The following is a 20,875-nucleotide window of genomic DNA, read 5'->3' on the forward strand; positions in this document are numbered from 1 at the left end:
ACCCCTCACAACCACCGGTACAGAATCGACCAGAGATGTCAAAACAAGCTCACCTTTCTCCTAGCCCTACCCCTGAGAATCGATACATGCGCCCACTGCCTGAACAGGACAACCCCCCCAAGAAATGATGAGAGGGGCTGGAATAGGCATGTCAGAAAAAACCTGATTTTATTTTTTGTCCGCAGAATTCAAAATTGATCACGCAAACTATGGTCCCCATATAACTTTAGGAAAAGCTCGCATGCAGGTTATATTCCCGCTGATCGCCACCATTATCATATAACTCATCCTATACGGCTAGATGGTCCAACGTCACTCGTCCCTAGCATTGCTCCTTATTCTACAAAGCATCCTGGGCCTCTTATGTACTTTGTCTGTGGGCACGCTGTACATGCTCCTGGCTAATGTGTTCACATTAACAAACCATAGTTAACGAGGCCTGACCGGCGAAGGGTGTGGTGGCGCGTCAATGTGAGCAGATACTTGAGTCAGAAAGACGTCTGCGGCAGTATTGTTCGAACGGTTATTTCGGAAGATGAAGTTCATCGGGAATCCCATGTCAAAGGGAGCTGCGCTCTCAATCTCAACGAGATCTTCATCAGAGAGTGCCACGCTCAAGGCGTCGACGTTGGCTTCCAGTTGTTCTAATTTTCGCTGCCCGATAATAGGGAAGGCATATGGCGTTTTGTGTAAGACATATGCGAGCGCCTATCGAGACAGTTTAGCGAGAGCCAGTTCAGTTGGCTGAAATGTGGATGTGAGGTTCACGATGGCATGAAGACTAGTGTTCTTCTTCTTGGCAATTGCCTCCAGTGCCTCCGAGATCTTGATGTCGCCGTCGCTCATATTGGATGCCCTTGCGCTGCCTGCTTCACCGCTGCTACGGGCTTCCGCAGTCTTGAACTTGCCTTGTCCCAGGGGAGCCCATGGCGCAATTGCCATTCCCTGGTCACGGCACATTGGAATGATCTCTCTTTCAAAATCTCTGAAGCCGGCATTCCACTTCCCTTGGTACACGGAGAACGGGCAGAACCCATTGGCCCGCGCATAATCGTTTGCTTTCACAACAATCCAAGCCGGAGTGTTCGAGATTCCGAGATAGAGCACCTTCCCCGAGACAACGAGAGCGTTTAGGCCACGCATGACCTCTTCAACGGACGTGGTGAAGTCCCACCAGTGCACGTATAGCAAGTCGATGTAGTCTGTCTGGAGTTTCTTGAGACTGTGTTCGACCGAGATGCGCATGCTTTTCACCGAATTGCCCACGAAGTTGGATTGGAGCGGTTCACTATCACGATGGGAGTTGCGGAATCCAGTCGTGTATTTCGTTGCGATGCTAATAGTTGGGTTTGCTAACGCAAGTACATGGATAATGCAATTAGGGTACTTACACTAATTGATCGCGGTTACCTCGTTCTTTCATCCACTCCCCCAGCCAAACCTCGGACTCCTCATTCTGATAGTTATTCGCCCTATATAAACTGTTAACTTGGGAATTCCCGGCATGCAATCGCGGTTCTCACTAACGTGTCAAGGAAATTACCACCGAGTTTATAGAAGGCATCAAGGATCGCAAAGGATTGCGGCTTGCTGCATTCACCCATAAAATCTTCCCTACAACAGCAGCCTGATCAGTCTTAGTTTCTAATGATTTTCGTAAGGGACAGTACCATTTGGTGCCAAAGTTCATCGTTCCAAGGCATAGAGGCGATACCTTATGCCAGCAGTGGGCGCTAGCACACGGTGATAGCCGAGCAAGCTGGCTGGCTTTGGTGCGAGGGCAAAAGCAGACATCGTGTTGATGAAAGATCACGTTCATAGGAAAGAAATTTCACTACATCGGACGGACATATTCTTCTTATTTATATAGGTCATGTCAGGTTGCGTCACTTGGTGTGTAGGGTAGATCCACGGAACTCGGAGGGGATAATGCAGCCTGATGACAAGTGGGTCGAGTTTGATCCAAAGCTAGTGGTCGGATATTTACCATTATGGTGAGGAAAATAGATAATTTTACGAGGGAGATCCCAAGACATTCGTAAAGCGTCCTTCATTCAATGCCACGTATTCCGTCGAGATCTTAAAATACAAGCTGTTCTGACTTCCAAGCACAACACAATGGGTCCTAATCACGTACGAAACAATGGGTCCTCATTCCGCTTTGCTCGCCAGTGATTTGTAGATTGGAAGAGTTCGTAGCAGTTCCAAATGACCCAACCCCAAGAGTGGGCAAATGCCTCCGTGACCTCCCACCCCGCTGGATCCCAAGGATCCCTCCAGACAATGATACCTGCCCCTCCATCGCGCACGCTTCCACTCCCCTTCATGTCAAGACATAGTTGTGCTTCATCGTACCACTCCCCATCACAGATCAAATTATCTCTCATTTGCGGAACAGGAATCAGGTCCAACCATGGATGGTGTTCTATAGAACGCTGGACCATGGTGGGCTGAAGAGTGGAAGGAAGGCCATATTCGAAGTCATATTGCCATGGTCCAGCGGTATTGAACGGGGAGATGGCATCGTCGTGTAGTGTGTCCGAGGTGAGTCCCAAAATTCTAGTGTTCTCCATAAGTGCTCGGGTAAAATTGAGCTGGGTAAGGTGAAGTAGAAGGTCGGTACGTGGAGAACCAAGCATATAGTGTGCTATGGTCTCCAGACGTTGCATCATCACTTTGGTCTCTGGAAAGTCTTGATGTAGGATATGCACATTATCAATTTCCCGCAACAGGCTAGGCGAGGATGTTGCGGTAATAACGGTATTCGTTGGCGACATCTCACCCGGGTGAGCAGCATCAAGTGCCGCTGACGAGGACTGCTGCGTCTCACCATCGCGTTTGTTCCGTAACCCTGTGTATATATTCAGAGCGATGAGCAATATACTTATAGCCGATTGGCCAAAGTTGGACTTACGTCGAGCTCTTTGGTTCAAACGATTCTGCAGCTTACGGCGCTGTTTTGGATCGGTAACGCCGGACCAATCGTCATCCGGCCAAGCACCAACGCGCTGCGTAAACGACTGTAAAGCAATCTGTTTGTCATGTAACGGAGGATTGTGGCCATTCATGACTGCAATCGAGTATGCAGTTTGATGACAGAAGGTGGAAATTGGAGACGGGGAAGAGGAGGAAAAGATGGGAACTCCACTCTAATAGTGGCAACCCAGTAAGGTTAGCATAGACCCACTTTGTCACACACCTGCATGACGCTCTACCATATCGAAGTTAGACTGATGGTTAGTGTCATTCCTAATGCGGTACTACTATGTACTTCGGAGTAGCATATGAACAACACTGGAGGAGCCTTATATAGTAAATACCCCGCGAATTTTCACCATCAATTGAATATCAGAGTTAATTTCCAAACCATTTCCATTGATTATGGTGTGAATTCTTGATTCAGTTGCCTACTTTCTTGCTGTGGCCAACGCAGCTGCATACGGTGCTGTGAACCAGACAGCGCCCGCCAACTGCCAACAAGCAGTATGGTTCCTCAGATACCTGTTTTTATTGTCCAACATTCTGGCCACTTTCAGAGCGCTCGAATTTCTACAGTCCTCAGCCCTGCGCTTCATTATCCCGGCAGCGACAATTTCACCATCTGGGACGTGAAGCAACAGGAAGCTCACCCAGCCTGTCGCGTTGGGCCTTCCAATGCCACTGATGTTTTCAAGACCCTGAATATTCTCGTGGATTACTGATGCCACTTTTCCGGAAAGGTGGTGGCCACTCCAGCAACCCTGGGGATGCCAATTCAGTGGGCGGTGTCACCATGGACCTGGGCCGCTAGGTTACAAGAGGCTATAAACCATGGTAAGACTGCACCCATCACAATAGAGATCAACTTATGTATATAGACCAGCCCCTTCCAGGAACAGAGTATTGAGGACATTGTGATTCTCAACGGATTTGGAACGGTTGTGAACGCCCTCGGCACCCGGTGCAAGCCGTATCTCCCACAGATTGTCAGTCGCCACATCAGGCTTGTCTGGAATTTTTAAGACACGACATTACTGGGCACTGCCAACAGCTCATGTCTGCTCTCCCATTTTGTATACGTGCCAGGAATTCATTGTATATTCTTCGTTGCACCTTGCGAGGAGACGTCGACACATACTAAGGAACAACTTCGGATCCTTCCCAAAGGTTTACTTAGGGTACTTCCGGATTCATGGACCGCTTGGCATGTGACAGTTCCACTCAAACCGACTCCCTTGTAAGCTTCATGCTAATTGCAACTATAAGGCCTGAGCATGTCTCCAAGATTTCCGCGCTTGGACTCGGGGCTATTCTGGGAATAATGTTTTTATTAGTAGAGCATAGTACGGCTCTTGTTGAGAAATCTCGTTCTGTCGGTACCGGCATCCCAAGGTCAAGGTGGGAGAGGTTCCGAAAATCCAAGGCAGGACAGAGAACAAACAGAATCGTTTCTATACGCAAATTTTGTCCTCCGGTTAAACCTTGACTTATTTGCTTAGTTAGCACGGTCCTCGCTATCTTGGCTACTTGTATAAGGATGTTTTCCTGTGTGTTTGGGGTCCCCAATGTCAACATCCAAAGAAAAACCGCACCTGGCGTTTTCTCAGTCCTCTACAAACACCTTCAAAGATGCACGGTTGAAGAAATTCCAGATGGCCTCTCCCGCATGACTATTTTGGAAGCTTCCACGATCGTGACTTGATGATCCGAACAATGTACTCCGGCTCGCGGATTACGACAATTCAAGATTCTAGTTCACTCGGGGAGAACTCCCACGATCGACCAGACAGTGACAGAGATCCCGGATTGGCTAATTAAATGTCACCTATATCATGAACATTATGGTTTAGGTCACCGCGGGACGTACTCAGAGTGGAGCCTCCAACCACACCGCAACCCCAGTGCCAAATTCGAAAGAGCATATGAACGGGCTGACTGAAATACAATTGGCGGGTAGATACAACTCCAGATAGAGCCATAACCTGTCATATCCACGTTATTGGAATTGGACCATGCGGTTGGATAGCTAACGGAGGTGATGACGGCCGTGGTCGAACAACACATGCTGCAACTACAGCCATCACCATATTCCAAGCGATGGTTCATCCCAGACCTCAAGATACAGCCGACTGAACTGAATCAAACGAACTAAGACATACAAGACATACAACCTTCAACATTGAACTCCTGTCCAATCTCATGATCTACTATTTACAAACCGTCCTGCCAAATCCCCTCAGGCCCGTAAGTACTTGTCTTTCTGATCCTGTGGTTCTTATGCTCCTGCAGTAGGTCCTCGCTTTCCTTGTCCAAATAGATCCCGTGGTTTGCCCTAGTGCCTTGCGTTGATTTATGGTTATTTTTGTCATGTGCTGATTCGGTTCGTAAGGCGTCTTTCATCTTGGAGGTCCTGTCAGTTCTGCCGCCTATTCCTGTATTGTCGCGTGAAATTAATGCAACATGGTTTGCAGCAAGAAACAGGGAAAATATATATCATACCATTTCAGGCAGACGAATGACAGCATATCTGTCACGGGCTCGGACTAGTAGATATTAACGAAATGATATTCCTACCTACACTAGTGTAGCCATCGACGAGAGCATCGAATTTGGGGAAGAAGAAGAAAAGGAAATCTATCTAGGCGACGGACGGTGTTTATAGACATCTGTGCAATGAGGCTTAAGCCCTTGTTTGCCCAGATTGCTTGTATGGCGTCGTTTGACATGTTGGCGCTGTTTGTCTATATTGGCCGTTTGTATGGCGTCGAGCCGCCACAGTACCTGGAGGTGGGACATCATGGCAGTAGGAGTAGTTCTCACCATACATCTGGCTCTGGTGGGACTAGTATGGTGAAGGGGGGTGGTCCTGAGTCATTGGCATTGCTGGTCTGCATCCAAGACCACAGGGGTATGGGTCTTGAGAGTGGGCTTGATGAAGTGGATAGGTACCTTAGGCATGTTGGGAATGGATTGGGATACATTTAGAGACAAAAAACAGAAATTAATTAGAGTGAAAATTGTTTGAAGCTCAGGTTGAAACTGAATGAGGAGCGTCTCAGGTGAGGATGAACAGCACATTTAATGTCACAGAGCATGAGTGACATGTTTGATTCCTTTGTGTTGATTTCTTTGTTCTGCTTTAGGGCCAGGGCCCCTCGCACATTAAATAGTTCAACGCTGGCAGGCACAGCGTTCTTTCTTCTTTCCTCCTCATGCTAGTATTTCGAGATAGTCTACCAATATATTTTATATTGAACGGGACCGTCACATTTAATGTCTTCAAAGATAGCTCTCACCACATCACACAATATATACATACCATCGGAAGTAAGGCAATAAATCATCGTATAAGTCCTTTTTTTAGTAAATAAGAAGAAATTGAGATTATCCTGGGGAACGTGCGTTGCCAAGATTAGCATCTTGGCAGTCATTACTTCCCAATTCAGTAAAACGCCATTCTATACTTTTCAGGGCTAACTTTACAGAAGTGACCGGGCACTGAATTACAGCCAATCAGTCTGTGACCAAATCATATATCCAAAAGAATTCCTACCTAGAGAACGTCGATTGGAGAAAAGACAGGATCCATACGCGTGGCTTTTTTAAGGGGAGATACTTAATATATGTCCTTACCTTTTTGTCCCTGTCTGTGATAGGCTACACCTAGGTCAGCACTCGTGATGTAAATAGATGCTCGGAGGTAGTGCAGATAATAGCCGGGCCAAACTAGGCGAGGCGCTGAAAGGCCACAGTGTACGTCAGACATATTGTACATGCACCTTGAAGTTCCCATTGAATTCCCTATTAGCACACATCTTGACAATCATCCAGTTAACCTTGGTAGGGTGTTTCAGCTGGTTCTAGGCTCGAATGGCTTGAGTGCTAGAAATCGACGCCTTGCTATTGCACATGTATCTTTCCTGACGCATTCACGTATAATCTCAGGCATAGTCTGGAGGTGTCAGTCACCATTGCTCAAAAAACCATACGGTCCCAGTGCGCGGACAGTTGATATTAGCAGCTGGCTGATACAAATTAGTTATTATTTCCTTTTATCATTCAACATCAAATATTGTTCTGCATTCACTTGTAACAGAGAATATTGAGTAGGTTATTCAATCTTCAATTCTTGCGCACAAGATATAACCACCATTTGGAAATGTTACCGAAAAGTCAGTCGGTGAGACACAATGAAGCATTATAGGATCCAGAACAGTTTAACCTAACAGTAGATATCCAACTTGAATAGCTGATATCAAACGACAGACCTAAATAACTTAACAGGTGAAAATTGCTTCACATTCTGATCCTCTAGAAGTGCTTTACAGCTCTGACCTGCTATCGGGAAACGGGTAGCCAACCAATTGCCAAGCTTCCTTGATCTCATCCCCATGCTTACCAGCATTCTCGATGGTGAGATCAGCAAACTCCTTGAATGTGGCGTTTCTGCCAAGTTTACCACTTGCAAGAGCCTTGTACCAAATAGGACCAGCACCTTCCCAAGCATATCCTCCAATCTTAGTAGCAGCAAGTTGAAAGGCACGGTTAGGGATACCAGAGTTAATATGGACACCACCACTATCCTGAGAGATGTCAAGCTTCTTGAAGTCTTTCCAATGAGCTGGCTGATCGTCTTTTCCAATACGGTCATCATCATATGCTGTTCCAGGGTTCTTCATATCGCGAAGAGCTCTGCCGTTAACTCCTGCTGCCCAGATTCCTTCCCCAATCAGCCAGTTGGATTGGTCAACAGTCTGAGGATTGTCGGGATTTTCAGCGTATTGCTTGACCATTATGCCAAAGACATCGGCAAGTGACTCATTAAGAGAACCGCTCTGGAAAGTATAGTCAAGCGGACTCGTGTATTGCACCACACCATGTGTATACTCATGAGCCATGACATCAAGCTCATCGGTGAAGCCATTGAAGATTATACCGTCCCCATCACCAAACACAAGCTCTCTGCCGTTCCAAAATGCATTCTTAAAATGCACCCCGAAGTGCACAAAGCTGTCGAGTGGCATGCCCCTGCTATTGATAGAATTTCGCTGGAAGAACTCAAAGAAGAAATCATAAGTCTTTTTAAGTCCAATATAGCACTCATTTGCATCCTTGCTTGGATCTTCCGCTTCACTAATCAGGGCTCCGCCTTCCTTAATCGCGATCTTGCCACGGGGAGGAGGATCATCCCAGGAATGCTGCGAATCGTAGACCGTACGATTCAATTGGCGAGTAGGTCTTGCAACTGTACGATGCTTAGCACCATGTGTAAGTGTGGATAGGGCTGCCTCCCGTTCTTCTGTTGTTGCAGCAGTCCGAGCAATTGTTTCGTGGATATAAGGTGGAATAATACCTTCAGAAGGCGGCTGCCGCTGTGTTGATGCAATGGCCTCGACACGGGAGCTTTGAAAGAGCTTTGTCTTTTCGAGGGTAGACTGGCAACCATGGACAACGTGTTGTGGTGCCGTCCCTTTTTCAACAATGGTGTTGAGTAAATATTCTGGGATAATGCAGCAACAAGTAGTCATTCTCAAGTTCGTCTGGGAGTGACTGGAAGTGATAAGCTGAGGAGGCTTGCTATATGTTCCTGGTTTAATTTCAAAAGACAATGAACTGTTTCTGCTAGTAGGCGGCGCCCTTCCCTTTTTTTTTTTTTTTTAATAGACCCAGACCTAACTCGTCACCATATAGGTCATTTCAACGTATCATCTATGATGGCTGGCTGCTGACAGTAATGATTCATATGAACTCATATCTACAGTATATACTGACTTTCGTGTTCAGTCGCCAAATGGTTGGCCTACACAGCTGAATTCCGACGGAATCAACCCCCGTAAGTAACCGTCACATTAGACAGTTAAAGCGTCAGAGTCCCAAGTTCCCGAAACGTGTAATCGGAACCAAGGTCCGCAGAGTATAGGACTCATGTTCCCTCATTTTAACTATTCTTTGGGGCTATGGGCTATATGCAGATCAGTTATAAGCAACATATAACATCCCTTACATATCACACTTGGAATTAGGATATTATTTGATGTAGACAAATAAATCTGCCGATTTGGCTTATCACATATAGCTACTATCATTCAAGGACGAATGTTCAGGAAGCAGGCTTTGGATAAATCACCAATTATCGGAATACTTTGATTTTGAAGGGTACGCTCCTCGGCCTAAATCTCGCCTGTCTTGTGCCAAATCAACCCAGGGATGCCAGGATTGCCGTATTTAACTCCAAGCGTATGGCACCCAGAACATCCGTCAACAGGATCAAGATACAATCTGTCGACATATAAAACCCCAGGCCTCGTTGAGGGCAAATTACACAGATTAAGATATCCTCAACGGGAGTAGTATATTATAGGCCAACTCGTACCGGGCACATGCAATTAGGTGATCACTTTTGGCAAGAGAAAATGTAACATCTACCTGAACTGTTGAGTAGGCGTTACATTTATGCAGGAGACACCGGTTGCCATTCCTCAGTAGCCCTTTCTCGACCAAATTCAAGCATTGTTTATTATCCACAATGTGTGTTCGATCTCGAGGCGTGATCGTAATGCAAGGGCATAGATCTACTATGCCAGACCACAAGCGACAGATTTGTTGGAGAGAACTTGAGTCGAGGCTGTGGAAATTCCCTCCGTGCATTTGACAAGCACTACAGCATGCCCAGCGATCATCCTGAAGTCGAACGAGAAGAGACAATTTCCCATGTGGAGACATACGAGGAAAGCGCAGCTCACTGGTTTCGAGCACTGAGTTTAGTAAGTTGTAGGCTCTTGCAGCTGACGGCCAAGCAGATCTGACTCGGTTACGGCAGACCATTGAAAGTTTGGAGAAGGATTTCTAACGGAAAGTTGAGCAGTATCGGCTCTGAATGAAGAATATTGAAGAAAAAAAGCCGACATATGACTTGAATACCGGCTACTAGCCGCATGCTAAGGCATAGGATGGATCAACGTAGCTCTGTCTCTGTCGTTTTAGCGAATTTAGCCGATAAAGCCAGTTCCTCCAGACATGTGTCCTGGAAGGTGAAATAGATTTAGACCGGAGCAATGATTAAGCTTGACGTCACGGACTCGTCCCTCCATCCATCTAGCACCTGGAACATCGGCATATAACGAAAAAGGATGCATCCCCGTAGAAAATTGACAGGGTCATTTATTATGCTGAGGAGAGCGTTTCACCTGGACACATGCTGAGACTAGATACAGTGTAGGTGGGTGGGTGGTGAACTCAACTATACGTGCATATGATAGGAGGTCAAGCACTCATTCGATTACGGTCTTAGATAGTCAATACCACCTATTTCGGCAGTTTAATATTCTGCTCCATATTAGCCTCGTGCAGTCCGGATAATCGACTCCCCGATTCCTCCGAACTATCCGCTTCATTGGTTACCTTTCTAGTTCTGACTCGTCCGCACTTAACCAACAGTTGAGTATACGTACTCAATTGGCCTTTTTTCTCTACTTCGTTACCTTGCCGATTTTACTTGTCTACGTAGCCTGGCGAGGGCGATATACCCAGCAACCCATTATTGATTCCATTGAATGAACTAAGGTCATCCATGACATTGAAGATACACGAGCATACCGAAGTTTACATAAGTGAGTGAGCCGCCCCGGAGTCTTAGCTAGCTAGCTAGAACCCAGCCACGACACGAGAGAAGCCAGGTTGTGACACATGTCTTCCTGCATGGTGGCCATTCAGAGGGATGGATCTAGTTTTGCCTTGTTGGCAGAATGCCAGCAGACTGCTGTGCCCAGGGCTATATACCCTGCTAGGATTGGAAAGCCCAGCCGCAGGCATTCTGATGGTGCCTATACAGATGAGGAGGCCGTTGGCCAAGGCAAGGTCAATGGTGTCGCTGCCGGGTGTGGGGGTGTTAAATTGAAGAGTTAGGTGCAGGCCAGGTACAGAATATACTAGGAATTGACGAACAGGTTAAGTTACAGGTCAGGCTGGAAAAAGAATAACGGCATGGTTGTCAGATACTCGTTTCCGGTCAGATTTAAATCTCAGTATATGACTGCGCCTGTCTCTGGACAATCTAATTCACTTTTGCTTAGCTTTTACCAAGATTCCAGGTCCTTGGTAGGCTTACATGCCTCGACATTGGATGGTCATGAATGGCTAGAATTTATGAAACAAAGAAGCCCTACACTCACGGATTTCATTGACCGCAATTGCTACCGCAAAGGTCTATATGTGAAGATCTCTATGTTCTCCATGCCCGAGTTAGAAAACCAAGGCGAAAGTGGAAGTAGGTACGGAAGTAGATTCACAAACCTAGATCTGTTACATGCATTGTCCTCTTCATCAAGAGATGTGTTTAATATCCCGCGGGCCACCGGGGCCTTCCTCGAGACCATTTCTTCGCGGGACCTCTAGCCGCCAGCGCCAGAATGGGCGCATGTATGACGCGCTTCGTTCGCCATGTTCTAAAATGTCTGCGGCATGCTGTAAAGATATTGGTTAACCGGAAGTCATGAGAAACAATGGGGAAATTTACTCACCTCGCCAAGAACTGGAAGAAACTTTGCCCCATGGCCACTACCTCCAGTGCAAACGAAGACGGAGTTTTCTGCATAGGCTGGAACGTAGTCGATCTGTTGTCATATGTGGTTAGTGTATAGGCTAGGTTTATTATAGTAGCAAGACACTTACCAAAAAAGAATTGTCTAGCGAGTCTGTATACCAGCAGAGCTTCGTAGAGTCGAAGGGGACACCATTGAATTCAGGTAAAAATATCGAAATGAACTGTTTGATGGCATAAAGAGCGGGTTCCTGAAGCTGAAAGCACTTTTCTGGCGGAAGAGGCACTGACCACTGGCCATCTTGCGTGAACGGAGTGCTCTCAGGTGCTTGCTGGAAATTGGTGAACTGGACGAAAATTGATTAGCAAATATCAATAACAAATGATTAGTTATACATTCTCACTTTAATTCCACGATATCCAATTTTTAACAAGCCCTCTGGAGTACGTGGCAAGACATATATACTGCCGGTGTCTTTGCCAGAACTGTCTCGAGGAACACTCTTCCATGTCATCACAGGAAACCGCTCGGGTGAATACTTGTCCCACAGCTCGGTATTAGCTGGATCAATCTTGAATGTGGCAAGGCTTCCCGCCGAAGACTCAAGAAAATAACTCAACTCAGGAAGAACCTGTGTTGAAAATGATCCGGCTTTACTCATCAGCGAGCCCAGGGCCATATAGGGAAATGCTATAGCTTACCAGCAACAACCACCACATCTGCATTGTAAAATTTGCCATCTTTCGATTTTATCCCCGTCACTCTCTCCCTGCCGCAGTCGGCGCCACTACTCGACTTCACAAGTGAGTCGACGGCCCCCTTTTCGGGACCAAAGTGGAACTCCACACCTTTGCCGGCAGCAATCTTCTGATAGTATGCACAGGCATTACTGCATCTCATGAATCCGGCCAGCGTATCCAAGACCGCCTCATAGGTGCTTGCGGGTGAAGATTGCGGGATCTTAAAGTCAAGTAGTTTGTCCTTCCAGCCCAGCTGCTCAGCGCGTCGACGGTCTTCGGGTTTGCTTTTGACAAATTGCGTATCTCGCAAACCATCCCGTTCCATATTAGCCAATGTTTCCTTTTCAAGAGCACCCAGGACATCCGACGATTGCACTCGAAGCATTCCACTACCGACAAATATGCTTTGATCATTTGAAAGATCGCTCTGTTCCGAGAAACCATGTTTGCCGTCTTCGAACACCCAAGCCTTCCGAGCCTCTATAGCAAGACGTTGGTAGTGAAGTTTTGTCCCGTATGAGGCGCGAAACTGCATTGTATGATTGTTAGTATCATTCAGGAACTGCCATCAACCGACTCACGATCTTGTTGTGGTCAACAGATGCAGCCTGTACACCGTCGGCTGCGGGGTCGTATCCATTTTCATCATACTGGTTTCGATCGAATACAGTTACCTTGTAATCTGCGACAGTATGAACAAGGATCGTTTATCCGCTTCTCATGAATTCTGTCTTACTTCTGTCCTGCAACACGACGGCCAGTGAAAGGCCAAAAATGCCAGCTACAAGGCTGGTCAGTTTGCTTAATTGAAATTGGTTACATTGCGATTACCTCCAATGATGGCAACTGACTTGGCTTCTGCCATTTTTTTTTTTTTACTTCCTGTCCTTTCTTCGTCTCCCTTGGAAGGGTGATATGTGCAAGTGCGGTCGATAAAGGATCCCCGCAGCAAAGCCAAGAAGAAATGAGCCGCCCACAGGGTACTCTCCAACGAGGTCCCATAGCAAAATATCGAGGGCAGAATCATACCTTGGGATGTGAACCTACGCCTAGTAATTTGCTTGTCACCAGTGTTCCGCATCTTGTGTACGATGCAACGAGCAATGGCAAATATGAATTACCTTGTCAAATTTATAGCTGATAATAACTTATACTTATTTGATCAATACTTCTATTGGCTTTCTAGGTAAATTTTTGTTGCAATCACCGGCACACTCAGCCCTATACGACATGACTGATCCCTGTTTCTGTTGCAGGTCAGGCGCGAGTGCACGCGAATTTAACAGCGGCGGCGGCATACCTGGAATCAAGTAAACAGGAAGACATGGGCTTGCACGCGACTGCCATCGTCTGTAAGCATATTTGATCTCGCTGGTTGGATAACCGGGTGTAAATGTATCAGTCTGCAGTACGGGACCTGCTGAGGTCGCTCCGGCTTGCGGGTCGAGTTGTTGATAATCGGCTTCCTCGTAAAGTACCTTAGCCGATTCGTTGTTTTCGCCTCACCCAAACCTCCTTGTCGGTTATATCGGCAGTCGACGTCCTGGGATCGCGCAGCTGCACCTCCCAGACCTTGAGTTTGTAGTTGCCACGGTCCGCCTGCCCGGAGAAAATGTCAAATGACCAGCCGTGTTTGGGACATGTAATTCCGGCACTGAGCGTGATGCCGAAGTCCTCAATGTCAAAGAGACTTCCCTTTGAAAGTGGGAATGATTGGTGAGGGCATTGCTAGGAGGGTCAGTTTCGATTTAGGTAATGTACCTCTTCTGGGCCACTCACATGATCAATGGCATGAACTTTCCCCTTATATTTGAACACCAGGACCTGATCTTTCAGGTCTTCTCCTGGTAGATTAATGTCCGCTTCTACCGGAGCATCCTGCGGACCGGCTGTCTTGGGGATGGTGAATGCTCTACATGCTTGCGTGATTTGACAGTCGTCATCGTCTAAGCTGAGGTCAGGGAGCGCGGAAGTAAGGCCGACAGAGTGCCAAGCTGCACCTGGCTGCGATGGTTGTCTAAAGTTGAAGAAGTTCATTGCTGGTATAAAATAATGAGGTTCATCTCGCGGTTGTGTCCTGCTCGGCTATTCCCACTATGGTGGGCTATGGTTACTCCTATTGGTTATTGAAGTTGGGCACGTGAATTTTTATCCATTGTTTGTGCACATGTATAAATGCAACATTTATCAAAGCTATGTACAATTTTCGAAAAACGGCCTTCCATGTACTATTATTTGTCCCAGCCAAGAATAGGTTCGATTCACATTGTCACTCTTCTAGTCTAAGGGAAAATGGGAGATTCAGATCCAGAATCACCCAACATGACGGCACTTACTTCGAGTTGTTTTCAATATTGAGTGAATGGAACTCATATACCTCCGTATATAATCGCTTTTCGATCTACCGTCCCTAAGCCTCTCCTGATAAACTGTGCCTAGTCCGTGTGACAGCGGGGAAAGTAGCAAAGTTAGGAGCTTTCCCATATTGTTGCAAGAACATTCAGGGCAGTGCTTAACGTACGCCTTGAGCAGTTTCGAGCCTTTCCCAATAGAATATCCACACAGACTTGCATGACAGCGATAGAAGCCAGGTTTTTCTCCGTCGTCGCGGCAGGAAAAGAGCAGGTTGTCTTGCATAAAGTGTGCAGCCGTTTGGCTATATCTTCGGTGTATCCAGTATGCTGTCAACGGTGAGGTTGCCTCCAGCGCGAATTTGGAGAGGGCACAGCGAATGTCCGGTTTTTGTTTCTTGCGCGATAGAATGACCATGTGAGCACGTACATGGCTATTCTCAAACCACCAGCATGCGTCTTGGCATCTGAGTCGCTCAGTCCAGTCTCGAAAATAACAGAGAGCCTTTGATAGTATTTCAAACTTGTTGAAATTTCCCACATCACCATCATAAGGTCTTGAATTGGCTTTATTTGGGTCAGCTCGAAGCCGTAGTCTCGGGGTCCCATTGCAGAAGTTTTCTTGTCTTATCATCTGAACGAACCGACCGTAGCCTCTGGTTAGGAGCCGCCTAGTGACCAATGGTCGTGGATGTAAGGTTCATATGAGGTATCTGTGTTTAAATGGATGTTCGTTGCATATTGACCTTTGATTCGCGATCTTCACTTTATCCGCTCTCACTCTGTAGCATTCCAGACACATCCCAATTCCGCCATACGCCCGGCATGGAATTTCGGTAATAAAGTCTCATGTTATGCATTAAACAAGCGCATTTTGCTTCCATTGCAAGATGGCAGTCTCGCTGCTCGTTAGCTCCGTTGTCAGCTAGGACGAAACGACACCATGGCAGCTGTTTGATAAATGATCTTATCATTGGTGTCATAAATTTCTGAATCTGTAGATAATTCGACGAGCACGACATGACTTTCTTAGCCATAGGTGTGAACAGCCGGACTTTGTCCATGATACTGCTCAACTGGCATAGTGCTTCTTTGTCCACGTTTCTGGATAAGTTGCAAGGCGATACCTTTCTGCCCAATATCACAGGTCATATGACCACCTTGTGAAATCTGTTGAAGTCTTCCTGGTTTGTGTTCGGTCCATTGATGCTTGACTTGCTGTCCCCATGGACTCCATCTGCGAACTTGATAGAGGTAAGAAGATATTGATCAACGTATCAGATTTATAGCATGTATTACCCGGACTGGCTATATCTTTTGCATGAGTTGTCGTGTTTCCGCCGACATTCAAGTTAGCTGCGATACATTATGTAGTTGCCTTACTCGATAATAAAGGAGAGTAAAAGGATAGTGGCCATAAATTGGCATTAGCATAGTACCATCTCAATGGTCTTGCCGCATTGAGTGTCACATTTTGTCCATCATCAGCTGGATGTCAATGAGTACGGTAACAAAGCAGGGAGGCGGCTCGTACAAAGTTACTGGCCATGATTGCTGCCAGCATTTGCCGCAACAAACAAATGGCCTAACATTCCGGGCCTTTGTAACAGATCATCAGTCAGGCACTCTTCGGATCAACGCTGTACGCTCATATGGTCTATGAATTGGTGACGTTCAAAGCCAGCTGGACAATTGTCCAACCCAGACTATAAGAAGCCAAGCTGCCAAACCTGTTTTTCCGATATCAGTTATCTCCAAGGGTTGATGTAAGAGATGAAGTTTGGTTTCTTGAAGACGTTTTGACATGCTTGGGATATCCATTGGGACACCAATTGACTGTTCCCGGTGATCAATCTGAGCTGCATCGTTGGTGCTCAGAAGAAAGATAGTTTCGCTTCATTCAAGTCGGCTAAACCATTACTGTGCATTATTGCACACGACGAATCTTAACTGTGTCTGCCATCATGAGTTCCAGTATGAAAACATCAGATGTCTCCATTTCCATCCGTTCAAAAACGGGCCAATCAACCATTTTCTTATCAGCCATCGCTGCCTATATGGCGATTCTGCTCTTCTCTGATGTAAGGTACGGCTGGCTGCGGCAAGAATTATGGGATGGGCAGGATCGTCAAATGGATTGGTAATCGAGGAAGACGGAAGACGGGCCATTCGGGCCTCATATTTAAATCAGGCATAGCTACGTATATAGCTTCGTCTGTCTGCTGTTCGTGGCCTTCGATGTTTGCGAGCACAAGTATAAGTAAGGCTAATCACCATTCGAATTACACTCCACGCAACCTGGGAAATTCGCTTTATCGGTTCTATCAGACTACACGACGGGCATTTCGCCGCGTCTTTTTAATCGTCAATGTCGATGATTCTGCCATCTGAGCGGTGTTATGTGGAGCAGGTCAGAGGTCACAATCAAGGTATGCTGATAGATGAAGAGTTACGACCAAGAGTGGCAGGAAACTAGATGTCTTTATCTGATGCCCAAAACCGCACAGCAGGCCCAATCATTAGTTTCGGTCAGCAACAGCTTTCGAATGAGCAGAGATTCTGTTCTTTGTGAAGTCATTGTTGATGGTGAATGTTCAATGCTTTCTTGTGCCACTGCAAAATTACTGGGATCAACATAATCTTAGTCCCCCGTTGAATGGGTCTAAACAACCATTTGAATCTCCGTGCAGCCTCAAAAGAGCGGAAGCCCTCTTCCCTCTAACGAACAGCTTCTGATTTATCTGGATTTCGCTCAGATTACTGCGTGAAACTTTCTGGTCGGGTGGTGTGATTTGTGAACCAATTCTCCGGTAAATAAACAACGAGCCACGCAACATGGATCTCAGTCCGGATTTATGTGGCAATGCACCCGCTATGACGGCAGTCACTATGTCCACGAGTATAAAAATACGAGATGGCTCCATTTCTTTTTTTTTTCTCTTCCAACCAAGAATAAGGCTGTTTGTCGTGATTCAGGCCATCAACCTTAACCTTCCATGTAAGATTTCGCTTGTTCAAGGCCAGGGCGATGGTATCTATCATCACCTTTTAATATCACTTTAATGTCACTCCAGTGAGTCTGGCTCACGATAGACATCTCCACACAGACTGGAAAAGGCGAGATCATTTTCTCCCATTTTAGAAGCGTGGGATTCGTGGAGAATTCTGGTCAGGGGACTGCTTGATACATCTTTCTAAATGAACTGTGTCAGTTAAACGAATCATTTAGAATGTGGTTGGTAGTCCTCGTAGTCGGGTTCGCGACGTATCCCGAAGCCTATGACGCGACAACAAGAGGGGCTGGCTAGTATTGAAACCATCGATGATTTCTTTTCTATAAGTGATGTATGCATACAATAGCCAAGGCACAGCACAACCTAGCAGAAAGGCGAGCCAGAAACAGCTCCCCAGTCGATGTCCTTGTGACTGTACTTTCGATGTTTCCAGTTGGTGTGTAAATAATTCTATTTCTTCACTGTCTGTTCCATCCTCCGTTGGATTGCCGAACAGGCGAACAATGCTGGGTATATTTGTCGACCACAAAGGCATCGCTCGACGCATAGATCACCGGTATCCGGTATCTGGTGTCCATTTTGATCTAAATGTCAGAAGACCGGAGAGTCCTTGGGAGACGTGACACATAGCGAATGTCGCAGGTATATGGCTTATCTCTTGAAACCAATGTAAAACATGAACATGCACACAATGCCACTGCTTGATAAAGCGATTCAGAGGAGCAGGTGAAAGTGGGCGTAGATGAAGAGCTGAAAGGAAATATGTGGAGGAAGCACAAGTAGTACAAGAAAGATTCCTTTGAATACCCTCATACATCCTAAACATTCACTTCTAGTACAAGCTCAGCATTCACAACCCAAAACCCGGCCAAGCTTAGGGCATCTAACTAGGGCATCTCTATGACGCCATGCGCGGAATACATCTTCCGCAACATCCATCAGTTGCAACGATTATAAATAGACCCATAACCAGGAATTGATCTTTAAATCTTAAAGAAAACTATTTTCTGGTACTTGATTTTATCGCCTGCATCTCAGCCAGAAACAAAATGTCCCACTTAACCTACTACAACTACCCGGGCGTCGGCGAACGCAACGCCCAGAACTTCAAATACAGCCAAGCAGTCCGCATAGGCGATCGAATCGAATGTTCTGGACAAGGTACCTATTCTCCCTCTCCCTTTCTTCCTTTTCTTCCCGCCTCACTAACAACCCGCAGGCGGCTGGGATCCCAACACCGGCGAATTTCACCGCGAAATCAACGCCCAAATCGCACAAGCCTTCGCAAACGTCGACCTAGCCCTGCGCACCGCCGGCGGAAAAGGCTGGGCCCAGGTGTTCCGTGTAAACTCGTACCATGTGCCTATTAACAACGAAGCGCTGGAGGCTATGGTGCGAGGGTTCAGGGAGTGGGTGCCGGGACATGAGCCTTTGTGGACTTGTGTGGGGGTTTCGAGATTGGGGGAGGATGATATGAGGGTTGAGATTGAGGTTGTGGCGCATGATCCTTGATTTTTTGTGTTGAATGGGATGGGGAGGGAATATTTGTGTTTTGGGCAGACTGGGGTGTGGTCTAAATTGTTCGATTGGAAGCGCAACACGCCGTGCCTTGGCTGCGATGGGAGAAATTTATCAGAGTATATTGGTTTACTGGAGATAAATGATCTGAACAATTCAATTGAAGGAACGTGGGTATCTAGATACAAGCAAGATCTATTGACCTCGGCCAAATGCGCCCAAAAAAAAAAAAAAAAACCAATATACAATAAATGCTGAACCAATTCGTCCACTCGTTAATGCAGGTCGGTTGTTAAGCGAAATCCTCCTGCAGCCTCAACGCCGGAATGATATGAATGGCGGAAAAAGGAAAGCCTGATTTTTCATGTTTAAGCATGACGGAAAGGCTCGTAAGCGTTCGTACGCATGTTTCCGTGGGTAGGAGGAGGTGGGGGGTACGAGGTGTCGTGGGAGTAAGGACCATACGGGGACTGCGAACGACCCTGGGGACCGAGAGGCTCGTAAGTGTAGGGGGCCTTTTCAGCGGTGATACCACCGGCGGCGTTCTTCTTGTGGTTGTAAGGCGAGCGACCGGAGCAGCAGCACGAGCTGATAATCCAGAATAGACTGGCGGCGAGAGAAAAGGCGACGGCCAACCAGGTGGTTACAAGCATGTTCTTTCCCATAGAACCCTTGATGCCATAGGAGCCGAGCTCCTGGTTGAACAAGGGAGTTAGGACGGCGAAGAGTGCGGTGGAAGTGGCAGAAGCGGCTGCGGTGAAAAAGAACGCAACACCGGCAACCAGGCTGGTGATGCAGCTACCCCAGCGACTGCAGATAGCGAAGAGGCCAACGACCAGCTCGACAACGGTCGCGATAAAGGCGATGATATAGGCGACAAACATCCATTTGGACACGCTCTTGTAGGTAGACAAGGCCTTGCCAATGCCGTCGGGAAGCTGGCTCTCAAGGCCAGAGCTCTCCAGGCCCCAAACTTCGAAGGGATTGAAGTAGAAAGCGGCCTTGGGCTTGGAGCAGGAAGAGGTGTCATATTTGTTGCTGCTGGTGATGTTTCCATCGCAGTAGCCCCAGAGACCGACGGTGTAGAAATCGGCGACGTTCAACTGGTCGGCAGCCTCATCCATGACGGACGAAATGTTGGTGCTGGAAACATCGACGCCGGCATCGCTGAGAAGCGAGGATACTTCGGATGTTGTTCCGGACGAGGTGGTGAAGTTTTGCATGTCGGCCTGAGGAGCATTAGTATTACCTCATTTCGGGGGGGGTGATTAAACATACCTTAAAAAAATAGAGGTTGTTGAGGGTGGAAGAACTGGAGTTGGTGCAGCCCAAGCCCACCAAAATAATGCATACTAAAGATGCGATGGTGAGCACGTAGGGGGTGAAGATGCACAGAGCACGACCAGCTTTGCCCATGATTGCGGTTGTCGTAGGATTAGAGGATTATACAAGAAAGACAGACTCTGAATAGAGAGGTGAGAGATAGGATGGATGAGAGAAACAACAAGTCAACAACAGCAGAGACGATGAGTTTTAACTGTTGCCAGCCCGATTGATCGGCACCAGCCCCACATCCCTTCCTTTGCGGAGGCGCAGACATTCTTGGCCAATCACAGCTCGTGTCAGGTGCTACGCCACGCGTGCTTCTATTTTGGGTGGTTGGCAGGGCTGTGCTCCCCGTGATTGGTTCGATTTTCCACGGAATCTTGACGGCTGGGATCCGCTTACTAACT

The 20,875-nt window shown here is 47.0% G+C and overlaps 7 protein-coding genes across 7 annotated transcripts; 1 reads left to right on the top strand and 6 right to left on the bottom strand.

Annotated features, from left to right (window-relative positions):
• Positions 1-429: 429 nt before the first annotated feature.
• On the bottom strand, positions 430-1,794 carry ACHE_11383A (uncharacterized protein; the record flags this gene model as incomplete). The annotated part of the gene is made up of 5 exons (XM_043275946.1): positions 430-708; positions 769-1,336; positions 1,392-1,472; positions 1,528-1,614; positions 1,715-1,794. 5 exons carry the CDS (start codon positions 1,792-1,794, stop codon positions 430-432), a joined length of 1,095 nt encoding a protein of 364 aa, XP_043132503.1.
• Positions 1,795-2,129: 335 nt separating this feature from the next.
• ACHE_11384A (bZIP transcription factor) lies at positions 2,130-3,068 on the bottom strand (the record flags this gene model as incomplete). Its single annotated transcript, XM_043275947.1, has 2 exons — positions 2,130-2,851; positions 2,915-3,068. The coding sequence occupies 2 exons, from the start codon at positions 3,066-3,068 to the stop codon at positions 2,130-2,132; spliced, it is 876 nt and encodes a 291-aa protein (XP_043132504.1).
• Positions 3,069-7,301: 4,233 nt separating this feature from the next.
• Positions 7,302-8,507, bottom strand: ACHE_11385A (M4 family metallopeptidase; the record flags this gene model as incomplete). Its single annotated transcript, XM_043275948.1, has 1 exon — positions 7,302-8,507. One exon carries the CDS (start codon positions 8,505-8,507, stop codon positions 7,302-7,304), a length of 1,206 nt encoding a protein of 401 aa, XP_043132505.1.
• Positions 8,508-11,301: 2,794 nt separating this feature from the next.
• Positions 11,302-13,124, bottom strand: ACHE_11386A (NAD(P)/FAD-dependent oxidoreductase; the record flags this gene model as incomplete). Its single annotated transcript, XM_043275949.1, has 8 exons — positions 11,302-11,442; positions 11,499-11,591; positions 11,650-11,865; positions 11,923-12,170; positions 12,221-12,788; positions 12,841-12,941; positions 12,996-13,040; positions 13,091-13,124. 8 exons carry the CDS (start codon positions 13,122-13,124, stop codon positions 11,302-11,304), a joined length of 1,446 nt encoding a protein of 481 aa, XP_043132506.1.
• A 614-nt stretch (positions 13,125-13,738) lies between these two features.
• On the bottom strand, positions 13,739-14,296 carry ACHE_11387A (Rieske (2Fe-2S) protein; the record flags this gene model as incomplete). The annotated part of the gene is made up of 2 exons (XM_043275950.1): positions 13,739-13,987; positions 14,039-14,296. The coding sequence occupies 2 exons, from the start codon at positions 14,294-14,296 to the stop codon at positions 13,739-13,741; spliced, it is 507 nt and encodes a 168-aa protein (XP_043132507.1).
• A 4,377-nt stretch (positions 14,297-18,673) lies between these two features.
• On the top strand, positions 18,674-19,136 carry ACHE_11388S (RidA family protein; the record flags this gene model as incomplete). The annotated part of the gene is made up of 2 exons (XM_043275951.1): positions 18,674-18,785; positions 18,844-19,136. The coding sequence occupies 2 exons, from the start codon at positions 18,674-18,676 to the stop codon at positions 19,134-19,136; spliced, it is 405 nt and encodes a 134-aa protein (XP_043132508.1).
• Positions 19,137-19,510: 374 nt separating this feature from the next.
• On the bottom strand, positions 19,511-20,558 carry ACHE_11389A (SUR7/PalI family protein; the record flags this gene model as incomplete). Its single annotated transcript, XM_043275952.1, has 2 exons — positions 19,511-20,371; positions 20,421-20,558. The coding sequence occupies 2 exons, from the start codon at positions 20,556-20,558 to the stop codon at positions 19,511-19,513; spliced, it is 999 nt and encodes a 332-aa protein (XP_043132509.1).
• Between the last annotated feature and the right edge of the window lie 317 nt (positions 20,559-20,875).

This window comes from Aspergillus chevalieri, chromosome 1, assembly GCF_016861735.1.
Source record: "Aspergillus chevalieri M1 DNA, chromosome 1, nearly complete sequence".
NCBI lineage: Eukaryota > Fungi > Ascomycota > Eurotiomycetes > Eurotiales > Aspergillaceae > Aspergillus > Aspergillus chevalieri.